Here is a 13,741-nt window from a genome sequence, read left to right as displayed (position 1 = left end):
TTAACCCTAAGGTCATTCTAAATGTCTGCTTTAATATAAATATTTGTATTTATAATATTTGTTATAAATGTTTCACACATACAGACCCAGGGGTCTGCCACATTGTGAGAGAGTGAGGTTATGTATATGTTTTGAGAATGAGTGCTTTTGTATGGGTCCGACACGCTGTGTTGACCCTCGGTCAAAACCGCCATAAATCCTCTAAAATACCTTTCTCTGTGATTAAATGGTCTTCTGTTACTGTGAAGCCACTTAAATGGATTTAAAAGTAAAGCCAACCAATCCTGTTCTGCTGGTGGAAGCAGAAACCTGGAGGGATTATCAACAACAGATTTAATAGATGAAATGGCTGCAACTGAGAGTGTCAAATCACTTGATCCTATCATATCACCTTTTATATCAGATTAATATTTTTGCTTGTACTGTATGTACCCCAAAGAATTCCAAACCCACTTTGATGATTCGAAAAACAGTGAAAATGTAAAACATTTGAAAGTGTATTGAAACTTCACAACATTGTTATGCTTGGTTGAGGTGGCAAATGTAGTTTTTCAATGAATACAAGATGTGATACAGTGCAATGGAAAAATATTTGAGTGAATAAATTATGAGGAACATCAAGCATAAGACTTCATCGTCAACTGAAGCCTGTGCTCCACTGAAGAGATACACAATTGCGTCAGATCAACGGTCTCCTCTCGCTCCATACAGATGTAACCTTCCTCACATTTACATGAAACAGCAGTAATACATTGTTTCGATCCAGTTTACTAGGCTGGGACTTGGACGCTTGAATTTGATTATTTTCCTTGACTAAATGCTTTATTGGGCAACCAACTTTTTCAGTTGACTTTTCAGGGCTTTAAGTGTATTTAATGAAACTAGCAAACTACACAGCATTTTTATATTGAAACCTTTATTGCAAAGTCTTATCAGCCACTTCTAATTTTCACGTTTTACATCAAGGCTTACACCCATGCTTGGAATAAACTGGCAGAAGAAAAACCCTGTAACAACACTAAAGTTAACTTTGTCCTCCTGCTGTTGCTGTCTAAAGCTGGCCATCCTCCTAGACTGGAACATACATCCATCAGCAGGACTGTCTCTGTGTGTCTGCCTCTATCTGTCTCCTTCTGTCTCTGTCCCTAACTAATGCACTCAGTCTCTATCAGAGATACCAACTTCGAACTGTGAACAATACACAGTGCGAGTGTCTTTTGAGGCCTCGTGTTATCTCAGGAGCAAAGCCTGCTGGGCTGTTTGAAGTGTAAATAAACATGGCACTGAGATGCGTCTTTGATAACAACAACTCCTCGGCCTTGTAAGTGTCTTCAGTATTCACTTGTAGAGTGTCTACAACCACCCTGGACATTTGCTGACAGTTTGTCATTTTAAATGGGTTACATGGATTTGTGCTAAAGCAGTTCATTTAATTATGTATGTTCTTATGTATTTAAGTCGCCACACTTTATATCTACAACTTACAGTATCAAGCTGTTTTCCCTTTATTGCAATGTAAATAGATACCCATTATATATCCTACAGGCAGATAATAAACTCATTGAAAAAGCTCTCGGTCACACAGAGAGACTTATACAGCTTTTATGCTTTTTTCATTCATTTTTTCTCGAAGGAAACTTAATTGTTATAGCCTGTGTAGCTGAATACAGTATATGAGGAATAGGAACGTTATCCTCCTCGAATTTAGCCTACATTTTCACCTTGATGCACCTGTTTTACAATCTAGATCATTAGAACATGTATTTCTTCAAGTACCCTATCAAACGTCAACAAAATGAATATCCATCAAGAGGAGTTTCCTGTAGTCTCCTCATCTTTCATAACGCCCAGAAACGTTCATCCTTTCTTCATCCTAATGCAACTAATGTAATTAAGATGCCACTTGATCCCATTTTGTGCTGGGACTCATTCCCAACTGCCTCCCATTTGACAGCTGGCAACGTGTTCTTTCGCTCACAAGCTGCAACATTATTTAGCTATTTTCACATTATTGTTGAGCCTGAATGATCATCCCCTCAGTGTTGTGGTGGTGCAGTGTGATTTTGATAATTTTTTTGTTTTTTAAAGAGTTTGTTTGGCAACACAGCAATAACAGCTTTTGTCCCTAGCTTCTGATTCAGCGAAAGCTTGTGAACTAAGATTTTCTAGTCATTCCTGAATCAGCACAACACTAGCTTCTTGCTTTGTGAAACAGGATAATTAAACAAGCTAACAAATGCACCGACAGCAATGTGAAAACGTACTTGCAGTTTAAAAAACTTGAGACACAATACAACATATATTTATATTCAAGTGGCTGTTTGTTGTTTTCCGATTAGCTTTTCGGGGTTACACCTGTCCGACTCCCAGGACATAGGTGGCTCTCATAAGCCCCCTATTAGCAACTTATTCCAGTCGGCATTCTTCTTCCTTTCCAGTGTCCTCAAGTGTCTGTGACCTTGCAACCCATTTGCACATTCTTGTAATGGAAAAACATTCTTGCAAGATTTACAATATCCTTCTCTTCAGCACTGTTTTGCAAGGACACATATATGCTTAGTCTTGTATGGTATCAACCGGGAAAGTTTGGATTGGTTCAATAAACACAAAAACACCAAATGTTTTTTCAAACTATTGCGGAATGATTCTACAAGACCTTACTGTTGTACTGGCACCTTATGTTTTGCAATCCATTGCTATGGTGGAATTAATCATAGGATTAACACAGCAGTTTTTTTTAACATAACTAAAGCTCACTACATGTTCCAGGCTAATTGTGTCTAAATGTAGGCATTGTATCTCCCAAGATAGTGTGTCCACATTCATACTAGAATATAAATTAGACATATTAATGTATCAATATGTTCCCTAATAGCTCCCTAGTCTCAATTAAAATATAAAATGTGTGTGCTTCCTTTTTCTATCCTCTTTTTTCCTAACCCTCCTCTCTACAACAGCGAGTGCTTCATTATCTTCCCGTCTCTGTCTGTGCCCGTCTGTGTGTGCAGTTGTCTATGCTGTCTATGAATTGTATTAGGCTTCATTTGTATGTGTGTGTACCAACGTGTCTGCTCTCTGCTTGCTCTCCAGCACACTCCTGCAAGCAGCCGCGGAGCCCGGCCAACGCTGACGTTGTGGGTCTAGACCTGCCCTCCTACGGGTACACCCTGGTGTACTCCTGTCAGCCGGGTTACTTCCTCTCCGGGGGTTCAGAGCACAGAGTCTGCCGCTCTGACAGCAGCTGGACTGGCAAGGTGCCTGTGTGCAGAGGTACGCTGTTGGCAGGGGTCTGCGGGGGCAGGTGATGGAGAACGAGGGGTGGAGAACGAGTTCAAATGAGGGGAAAATGTAACATTTCTACAAAAGTGTAGGGTTTTTAGGATTTGGCGCTTAGTATCTCAAAATCCACTTTGTGACATTTGCATTCATGTTCACTGATAGTTGAGACAAATAAGACACTAATCAAATATAAGGAGATGTTTTAGTTTCTGTGATGTTTTTTTCAGTAAAGCTACTGTGTCACTGTGCTGTCAGCTAATTAGAGTTTGCATGTTCAGTTTATTTTTTAACATGAAGCGTCAACAGGGTGGTGATTTATACATGTTTGTGTAAACTGAGCAAAAGTCCCAGAGTTGTTAACAAAATGAGGAAGAGTTTAAAGTAGGTGGCATGTTATGGTTGTGTACTTTTCCAACATCCTCCTGCAGTTCAGCCCAGCTGTGTTCGTTTTTGTGACTTACATACTTACGTTCCTCTGCAGTCGGATCCAAATCACAAGAGAAAACTGTCAAACCCGTAATGGGAATACCAAGCCCAAAAATAAATGGTGAGTTTTGAATTTCACAAGCTGGTAGCTACAGAAATCTGCGGCACTGAAAAAAATGTTTATCACCGTGGCTTCATACAGTATGTGTGTATCTTTATCAGAATTATAAAGGTTGCACTTACTTTTCAGCTTCTAGTTTTTAGTGCTGTTCCTCAAAGTCAGCGTTCATTTCAGTGGAGATCAATAATTAATATAATAGAAAAAGTGCATTAAACAGTGTACAATGTTTGCATCATGACCATAACATGTGATATTACTGCTCGTGTGCGGTTATATTTGTAGCTCTTTCTAAGTGATTCAATCAATTAAATAAAAATGAGTACTATAGTGTAACATATTACCAAGTTGTAAATATGTGCATTACAGAATACCTACAATGTAATACATATTAGAAATGTATTAGGAACCTCATTTGCACACAAATGTAACTTCTTGCAGATTATTGCATTATTCATGTACCGTTAACATTATATTTATTATGTAAATATTCATTTATAGCACCTAATCTGCCCTGAGTGTTATTTAAAATGTAATTGCATAAAGAAAGAATAAGAACATAGGGTTGGTTAAGATAACTTTAATAGAAAGTAAGAAATGACTACAATTGACCAGGTTTATTGTTTAGGAAACCTCCATAAAAAGGAAATCCGACACCGACCTTTAAGCCAGGTTTCAACTTTGCCATTTATGTTTCATTATTTTTTAAACCTGCAATACTAAATGCAATTACGCCAGCATTACCTATACTTTGATATTTGGACAAAGATGGACATAGTAAACATGTCGAGCTAAACATGGGCATGTTAGCATTGTCATTATGAGCATGTCAACATGCTGGCATTTGCTTTGGCATTTAGCTCAAAGCATTGCTGTACTTAAGCATTACATCACAGAGCCGGCGTGGTCCTGGACTCTTTGTCTGTTTCTGTTAAGATAGTCAAAACCCACACACACACAAGTGAGAGATATTACTTTGGTATAAGTCTTATCCTTGAGACCAACAGGTTTAAGTATTCAGCTAAAGGTCAAAGCAAACCATTGAAATGTACGGAGGAAGGTGAAACTGTACTCTGAAAGAATATGCAGGCCGCTTTTAACAATGTATAGATTTACATCTCACTTAATCAGCTTCATACAAAGTAATACACTGTTGGCAAATTCAGTTGTTACAAAAATGTGATACACGACATCTAAGTACACCACTTAACCTTAACTGCTTTTTGTGCCAGCCATAATTATTCAGACTTATTATGAGGTTTGGTTCATGCCGTTAATGACAAGCAGTCGTATAATTGATTCATAGCTTCCTATGGAATATATTACCAGTAGATAATGACAGTGGTGTGAAAGTTCTATTATAAAGTTAATCAATGCAAAACAATTTCCCAAAATCCAGAGTTATCTTCTCCTGAATGCATTTAATTATCATTAATTGAGATTGCCAACGCATATAAGAAAAAATGATATAACACAAACTGAGTGAAAAGACTGTTATCAGCTGTTTGATCCCACTACATATCTAATTACCATTTTGCAGCGTGGGTGCAAGTGTACAGCCTGCATTGAAAACACAATATTAATTTATAAATAAGATAAACAGAGATGTAATGAGTGATTTTCTTACCTTTTTTTATACCATATGTAATGGTATTATATATTACAGTTAATTAATGCCATTATTTAACGATGTTTTTCTTTCCTAAAGTTCCCGATGATGTCTTTGCCCCTGATTTCGTGTGGAAGGGTTCCTATGACTACAAAGGCCAGAAACAGCCGATGACTCTGACAGTCACAAGCTTTAATGCCACAATGGGGAAAGTCAATGTAACTTTGACTGACAGTAGCATGGAGTTTCTGCTCTCTGGTGAGTCATCTATAAATCATCTGTCTTCTACTTCCTCCCCTCTCCTCCTCTCTCTACCTCCGTGTGTCACTTCCATTTATTTTGAGGCTGCCTCATGTCAATCAGTCAATCACCAAATGATCTCATGCATGAGAGTGGAAATTAACTATTGGCTCTAAAGACGGATGTTTTAGTCTGCCGGCTCCTGTCCTCCCTCTTCCCTTGCTGTTCTCTTTTCTCACTGCTCACTTATTATTCTCTCTAATTTATCCACTAAGTTCTATCTGCTACTTTTTTCTCATCCCTGGCACTTGTTTCTTTCCCTCATCTCTTTATTCGCATAATTTCTCATGTTGCCTCCTGTCCTCTACCTCGCAGGAGTGTACAAGCGCCAGGAGGCCCGGCTAATGCTCCTGCTCTACCAGATGAGAGCGCTTGCCCACAGCTCCTTGAGCAGGATTACTGATGAGACCTGGGCAATGGACGGATTTGTGAGTATACACAGGAATTTGAAGCAGCTGGCGAGTGATCTTTCAAAATAACCAAGAGCTGTGACTGTCTTTTTTCTTATATTATTTAATATTTCTTTCTTGTTCAGTCTGACAGACAGAAATAGTACATGCAATGGGGCCGTAACTGCTTGGAAGCCAAACATGAGCTTTTTCTCGCACTGAATCACTCCAATGTTTTATTAATTTGGGCTTCTCATCCTACTTACACTGCCAACACAAAAAAAGAAATCACAATACATGAGAAGAAACTGTGACAACAAGCGGAGGAGTCATTTCCTGGCTTATTGTTTGTTTTTGTTTACATATTTCTGGCTGTACATCAGATGCACCAGTGGCTCTGCTTAAGCCATTTCCATATTCCCGCTTGACTATTTGCTAAATAAACTCAGACGCACACCTGACATCTAAGGGACGTGGAAGAACTGCTGTACAATTTCAGATGGTGGATTTGAAGTTCCTCATCTAAAATAATCTTCAAGGTCCACTTTATCAGAGCGGGTGGCAGCTGCCAAGCTATTGATAGCACACCGCACAGCTTCTAAAGCAGGGTTTAGAAAAAGAAAGAAAGAATGTGTTGAATGTCATACTAACTACAGTATCCTGAATGTTGTTTTAGATGTGGCGTGAATAGATGCAACAATATCTAAGTGCCAACAACATTGGATTTTATTAATGCAGTTGAAACAAAACAGGCAGGTTTCTCAAGCTTTTGTTGTTTATTTTTTATCTTCTAGGTTTCAGCTGAGCCTGAGGGTGGCAGCTATGTGTTCCAAGGCTTCATACAGGGTAAAGACTACGGACAGTTTGGACTACAGAGACTGGGTAGGTGTCATTTTAAATACACGGTTGCCATTACCATTCGAATATGGAAGAAGAGTAAAGAAAAATATTCTTGCATTTGTTGTGAATTATTTATGTTATAGCAGTTCTGACACTTGAAGGCTATTTGCAAATTCATCTGCTGAATAGGAAAATGTATACATACTCATGTTAAATCTGAGTGTGACCCACACGTACAAGCATGATTTGTGACACAACAAGAATTTGAGGTCGCGTTCACACCTGCCTTGTATAGTCCGGTTGAATCGAACCCTGGTGCGTTTAGCCGCTTGGTGTGGTTCGTTTGGGTCGGTGTAAATGCAGTCCGAGACCTCTGAAGTGAACTAAACAACCGGACTCTGGTCCGCCTAAAAGAGGTGGTCTCGGACCGCTTGCTAGTGAACTCTGGAGCGGTTAATCGCTGGTGTGAACGCAGTCCGCACCAAAACATAGGAAGCGTAGTATATACGTGTCACAATAATGCGGATGTCTTCAAAATTTGCGAAAGAGTGAAGCAGAATGAAGTGTTGAACAGTGTCGTGTAAATGAAAAACAACTATCAAACTAAACACTATACATAAAAGTCAGAGCCACCTGTCGTCGGTGAAACCCCCTCCTAACTGCAGAACGTCTCTCATTATATGTGTTATAATATTTTTTATCGCACGTTGTCTGATTATATATGCGCCATCTGCTAAAGTCCATTGATATGCTCTCCAGATTAACAACAGCATGAAAATAACGTGCCGATGCTCCATGGCGGGAATTGCCGGGATTTGCGTTTTTACCCCCGTAATGTCTGACCAATTGTTGAACAGAATTTCCGTGCACATGACTTGTGTTTAAATATTATAGTCCGTTAGTATTTTGCCTGTGGTGTGAACACAAACTGAACCTTCTGAAAAATGAAACAATGTAACAAACTGTCGTCTGCTGCCACCAGAAAAGCGGACTATTAGGTGTGAATCATAGACTGGTGTGAATGCGACCTAAAACATGGAGCCTACAAAAATGTGAGACAAACACTGTGAAACACAGACATCAAGAAGCAGACATCTTGTGATAAACATGTCAAGTTTCTAGAGGGGGTGTTGCAAACTTGCTCTTGGTTTGAATGCTTAAATCTCAACACTTGTTACCTAAACATGTATTATTGACTTCAGAGTTTATCTTCAGCATAAACGTTTTGCTTTTCATAATAAGCAAAGCTAGATTGCAGTTATAGAGAGGGTCACTGCCGAGTCATGCCATTCAAATGATGGCACCATTTGTCTGCAGTATTTCATAGACCCCTCCCCCTCACAGCAATATGACATATGCTGCCACACATTGTGTGAAAGCTTGGTTCTGTGTGACTATAGTCTGCACATATACTGTGAGTGAGCAATAAAAAGTCAAAGCCCTTGCCTTGTGTCACAGAGGAACATAAATACAACGTTCCCATGTGGTGATCTGTGCTCTTTAATGATCAACACAGTAAGCTTACATTGTAAACCAGCAGCATGCCTTTTAGAAAGCCAATCTGCACATGTAGACTATTCAGGTTATTATGAAGTTATAAAAAGCGTTAAAAATGCAATCACCTCATTAAAAAACGGTCTGATTGTCACTGATGTTCCCACTGAGATGGGGTTTTCTTTGCTCCTTTTCTTTGGCATTATACAAGAACAAATATACAACAGAAAACTGAAACCCAAAAGAGGTTTAAGAAAATATGAGTTATATGGCTCACTCCAAGATTTTTAACCCCTCCTTTGCAAAAAAAGCTACTTCATTTTTGCTCTGGATTGACAGGATACATACTGTACTTTAGATTTATAGTGTGTCAGCCACTGACATATGGCGCAAAGTGGATTATTCCCTTCCACATCATCGTCCTTCATTATTTTGTGTTCAACATTCATGTTGTCATCATCTCTTCAACAAGATTATCACAGCCGCAGTGATCGTTATCGGTAAGTTCATTATGCCTGGCGTCTTTATCAACCGGCTGCCGCGTCTCCGACTTGTCATCACTGTGATCATCTTCCTCTTCATCATCATTATCACCATCACCATCATCATTATCGTCACCAGCAGAAGATACGTAACTTTCTATTTTTCCATTGAGTTTCTCCAGTTTGTTGCATTTAATCATCTGAATATTTTGATGTTCTTCATTAACATATTCTCTATTTTTCGTATTATTTTGTTAAATGTACTTTGTTTCTTCCAGGTTTGAGCGTGAGAGAGAATGTCACACTCGCTGACCCTGAAACCAGCGGCTCCACCAACAGCAGTTCTGTTGCTGTCGCTATCCTCGTGCCTTTCTTTGCCCTCATCTTCGCAGGCCTCGGATTCTATCTCTACAAACAGCGGTATGTACCCCAGTGTCTTCCATACTAGCTTATCCCATTAAATAGCTACTTTGTTCTGGGTCTGTGCTATTCCCACATCAGAAAGAAAGTTATAAATGTTCATGAGTGTGTGCCTCCTGTTGAGTTCAAAAGTTATTAAACAAATATTTGATGTTGGAAAGTTTTCAGAAACCAAGATTTAAGTAGACATTTTTCCGGTTTGCAGCCAGAGGAAATGTAAGTCAAGATGAGGTAGATACTGCAAAAAGGGTTCTCACTGGATACAGTAGCTTACTTGTGAGAGGCTTCAAAGCATGATGCAATTTTAGTCAACATGTTACCGCCTTGCACAGCAGCATACGTCAGGCAAGAGAACCACTTCTTCATTATGATAATGTACTGTGTGGAGACGGGTACATTTGGTCCTTATTTAAACATATCTCTTAAAACAGTACATCGACGCAGAGCCTGTAACGGGGCACTGGGTCTCCTCTGACTGATCTTTTCAATAATAATTACCATTCAGCCTACTGCAGCTGTCCAAACCAAGATAATGGAGACATGTTTATTGGATTGGAAGGAGGTGAGATAATTAGGATACTGTCTCTGAACTAATATGCAACCTCCTTTGTTATTCCCTCAGGAAAACAGATAAAGCGCAGTACACAGGATGTTCTGTCCACGAGAACAACAATGGACAGGCAACTTTTGAGAATCCCATGTACAACACTAACACAAAAGCCGCTGAGGGGAAAGTTGTCCGATTTGACCCAAATCTCAACACCATCTGCACCATGGTTTGATGTCTACAGAGTATGAGAGACGGACAGAAGGGGAGAGAGACACATAGAGGGAGAATACAACTTCTCCTTGTTTGCTTAACATTAATATATCGACATATTTATATTTTCCCTGTTTCTGATGGCATACAACAAAGACAGAGATTTGCTTCAGAAATATAAAGCACACTATCAGCAATGCTTGCAGCATTTGCAATCGATCATATACAAAAGGTAAAGAACTAAAGAAGAGAGGAAGAAGAGAGGAAGAAGAGAGGAAGAAGAGGTCCCACACCTCCCGGATCTTCCCGTAGCGCGGAGGAGAGAAGTGTTCTTTACACTCTGTGAGTGTTGGCTTTATGAAAAAAAGAGCCTCTGGCATATAGATAAAATAGAGTATTTTATGCTCTGTAGTATAAATATAGGGGGGTTACTTCACAATGCCAAATGAAAAATAAAATTCTTTCCTTACAAGAAAACAGCCCAAATCTCAACCCTTTTTGTTTTCTTATCCTCGTCTCATTTATCCCAACTAGAGTTATTTCTTTCTTATGGAGGTAAGTAGCCTCTCACCTGTGAGTTGAACAATGTTGTCTTTAAATTATTTTTTCCAGGCAGTGAAGTGTGTGTGAGAGGAGATGAGGATGAAGAGAAGAAACTGCCTCTCTTTGAATAGCATGTGCCAATACACGATTAAGAGGTATAATGGACCATATAACTTTGAACAGACCTCTGTCTGTTCAAAGTTGTATGGTCCATTATACCTCTTAATTGGACGGCACCTCCTACTGACAACATTTGTGGCCAGGGATTTAATTACCGAAGTGCAGTATAATTTTTTGGAGTGTGTTAGGGAATGCTAGGGCTTTTGTTGTTACAGTGCAGGGTCTCTGACAACAATAGAGTGCGTTTTGCCCAAGAAAGATGTAGTAAACATTAGGGTTTATTATCACATTGTGTGCAATGAATTAGTTTTTGCCAGAAATGTTTGAGTATGAGATTACTGCACCTTTCAGTATAACGGCCCGTCCACACAGCGGCGTTTGAAGTTTCTGCCCATTCACTTTGAATGGGGTGACGTCACTTTTCGCCGAACTGCATTGTGGGAAGCAGAGCGGAACTTTCCTGGCGTTTCAGGCTGCAAAAGTTGAGCAATGTTCAACTTTTGACGCCTCGGCAGAAGCGTCAGCCAATCAAATCCCGTTTATGCAAATCTGCCAGTACAAGCGCTAGCCAATCAAACCACGTGTATGCTGGGAGTGACATACCGCAGTTCATTTCCATATTCCAAAGAAAATGGAGGAGAAATTAGTTATTGCGGTAGCAAATCACCCGGTTCTTTACGACCAGTTCCTATTTACTTACCGGGATACAAACCGGAGGAACCAGGCATGGAGGGAGGTGGCAGAGACAGTGGGTGAAACTGGTAGGTTTTCGCCTGTTTGGGGAGTTTATATCCAGTTTACTTCGTTTTTTTTGCTTTGTATGTCGGGGGCGGGAGATTTATGTGATTGGTTGTTGGTTGCGTTGCTCGCATAAACACCCCCAAGCTTCAGACACGCCCACCTCCAAGCTTTTTCCAAAGCCGCTGTGTGAACAGGCCATAATGGTCACGTAGGGTACATCCATCTATTTAAGTTATGAAACTATTATTTAAAAAAATCATTTTCCAGTGTTATAATGTCCCAAATGAACCAAATTTGATGTGAATAAACCCCAGCCTTGAACCTGTATACATCATGAATCTCAAAGTAGGAGTTCCTTGATTATTCTTTCAGGTTTTATAGAATAAAAAGTCGAGAACATACAGTGCACAGTTCCTAAAGCTTGCCACGTTTCCCAGAAGTTTATTTAAGCCGGGATGTCGTTGAAAATAATACAAGTGCAAATATGTGTCAGTGAGCACTCGGAGGCTGGGAGTGTGTCTTGTTTTATGATGATAAAAGATTTGACATGCGGTTGCCTTTCCTTAAAGTATTTCCAAGACATAACAAGTGCAACTTCCACATGATCTCGGATTTCTCATTAACAGAGCAGTGTTTGCGTTTCTATAATTCTTTTGGGAAACTGTGCCTTAGTCAGTTAATCCTCGATCCATACTCCTACTCTGAGATGATTGATGAATACACGGCCAGGGCCTATTGTATCGACACAAATGGTTATGTCCATGTCTTACTGACCCATCAGCTTCTGCCAACAAATGTACAGTATACATACAACAGTTTGCACACTTTACCAGGAGCCACCATCAGCATTGTACTACCATTCAACTACCACGTATGTTTTAAAAATAAAAAAATGAATTTGACACTGTCATCACATTCCTACATCATTGCAGTGCCTTGAATACTGTATGGGCATATGTTTTTAAGGGATACATAGCATTTGCATTAGTAAAACTGTACATCAGTGTAATTAATCTGCACAGTTTGCAATGATTTAGCTGAGTGATGTCAGCTCTGAGGGTTTATCGAAGAATAGGTTCCTCTGAAAAGCAGAACATAGTTTCATACCTGTGCATGTTGGCAAAAAGTGATCCAGTATAGCAATTGCTGCTACATGTATAGTACTTTGTATCACTATGTTGATTCCTGTCATTGCTGTCACATTTTGTACATTTATACAGTTTTGATACTTTATGGCATTCTTTCGAAAAGATGTCTTGTGTTATCGATATGTAATATATTTTGCGAGTTCATATTTCTTATGGATGAGAAAGAAATGCACCTGGTAAACACAGTACACTAAGTCAGTCCCACATCCGACTCTGGAGTAGAGTAGAATGCTTTTAAATGTATCACACAATTGTTATCCCATTCAAAAACCTGTGTATATGAATATGTACATATTACAAGTTTTGTAAAGAGATATATTTTTTATGCAAATAAAGCATTTGTAAGTTATTGAATATGTTGTGTAAAATTTCACTTGTAAATGTCATGTAAGATCAAAAAAATGTTTTGTATTTTTTCGTTATAAGCAATGTATAAATCCTTAATTTATATATAAAATGTAAAATAATGAAATGCTATGTTGCTATTCTCTTTATTAATAGAGATGTCGTAGCTTGGTCAGGTCTCGGATACAATACTCAAAAAGAAAAAATGTTGCCATGTTCTAAGCAGAGGGCTCTTATCATTCGGTCTGCTGCTTCTCTAAGTTGCGACTTTTGCAGATTTTTTAATGAGTTTTACACTTGCTGACTTGCCTGGTTAGGACAAAATAAGCACTGATATTATCTTTGTCAAAGGGACACTGTAGATCTTTAAAAGGCTGCCTGTTGCTATGCATTGTGATCAATAATCCTTGTTAACATGAACACCTTATGTGAGCAGAAATTCAGTCTCAACCTCTCAAAAAAAACGTTTTAACATAAGTGAAATGGTGGTATAATTCTACTTCCTATCAGCAGTCGAACTGCAGCATTGGCTACTCTGAGTCTGGTTTGTCTCATTTTACCTGCCTCTCTCTGTCACCGTCAGCGGTTACAAATAGTAATATGAATTCAGCATTTCTTTTACAAACTTTCAAAATGGGCAATTTTGAGGATTGAGCATTCATGGACTGTAGAGGTACAGCTAGTGCTTCAAAGTACAAGTCTATTATTATTTTCATTTATGAAATGA

The 13,741-nt window shown here is 39.0% G+C and overlaps 1 protein-coding gene across 1 annotated transcript; it reads left to right on the top strand.

Annotated features, from left to right (window-relative positions):
- The first annotated feature begins 1,758 nt into the window (after window positions 1–1,758).
- Window positions 1,759–11,196, top strand: LOC104941309 (CUB and sushi domain-containing protein 3-like). Its single transcript, XM_010766395.1, has 8 exons — window positions 1,759–1,786; window positions 3,091–3,270; window positions 3,761–3,826; window positions 5,532–5,690; window positions 6,048–6,160; window positions 6,916–7,003; window positions 9,216–9,357; window positions 9,980–11,196. The coding sequence occupies exons 1-8, from the start codon at window positions 1,759–1,761 to the stop codon at window positions 10,137–10,139; spliced, it is 936 nt and encodes a 311-aa protein (XP_010764697.1). The 3' UTR covers window positions 10,140–11,196.
- Window positions 11,197–13,741: the final 2,545 nt, after the last annotated feature.

The sequence above is a fragment of the Notothenia coriiceps genome, unplaced genomic scaffold (assembly GCF_000735185.1).
Source record: "Notothenia coriiceps isolate Sejong01 unplaced genomic scaffold, NC01 NC01_scaffold00003312, whole genome shotgun sequence".
NCBI lineage: Eukaryota > Metazoa > Chordata > Actinopteri > Perciformes > Nototheniidae > Notothenia > Notothenia coriiceps.
The sequence above is the reverse complement of the archived record's forward strand: the minus strand, read 5'-3'. Positions and strand labels throughout refer to the sequence as shown.

Coding starts and splice junctions, on each gene's coding strand:
- LOC104941309 (XM_010766395.1), top strand. CDS start 1,759: ATGTATTTCTTCAAGTACCCTATCAAAC. Junction 1,787..3,090: donor CTTCAAGTACCCTATCAAAC/GTCAACAAAATG, acceptor CTTGCTCTCCAG/CACACTCCTGCAAGCAGCCG. Junction 7,004..9,215: donor GTTTGGACTACAGAGACTGG/GTAGGTGTCATT, acceptor TGTTTCTTCCAG/GTTTGAGCGTGAGAGAGAAT.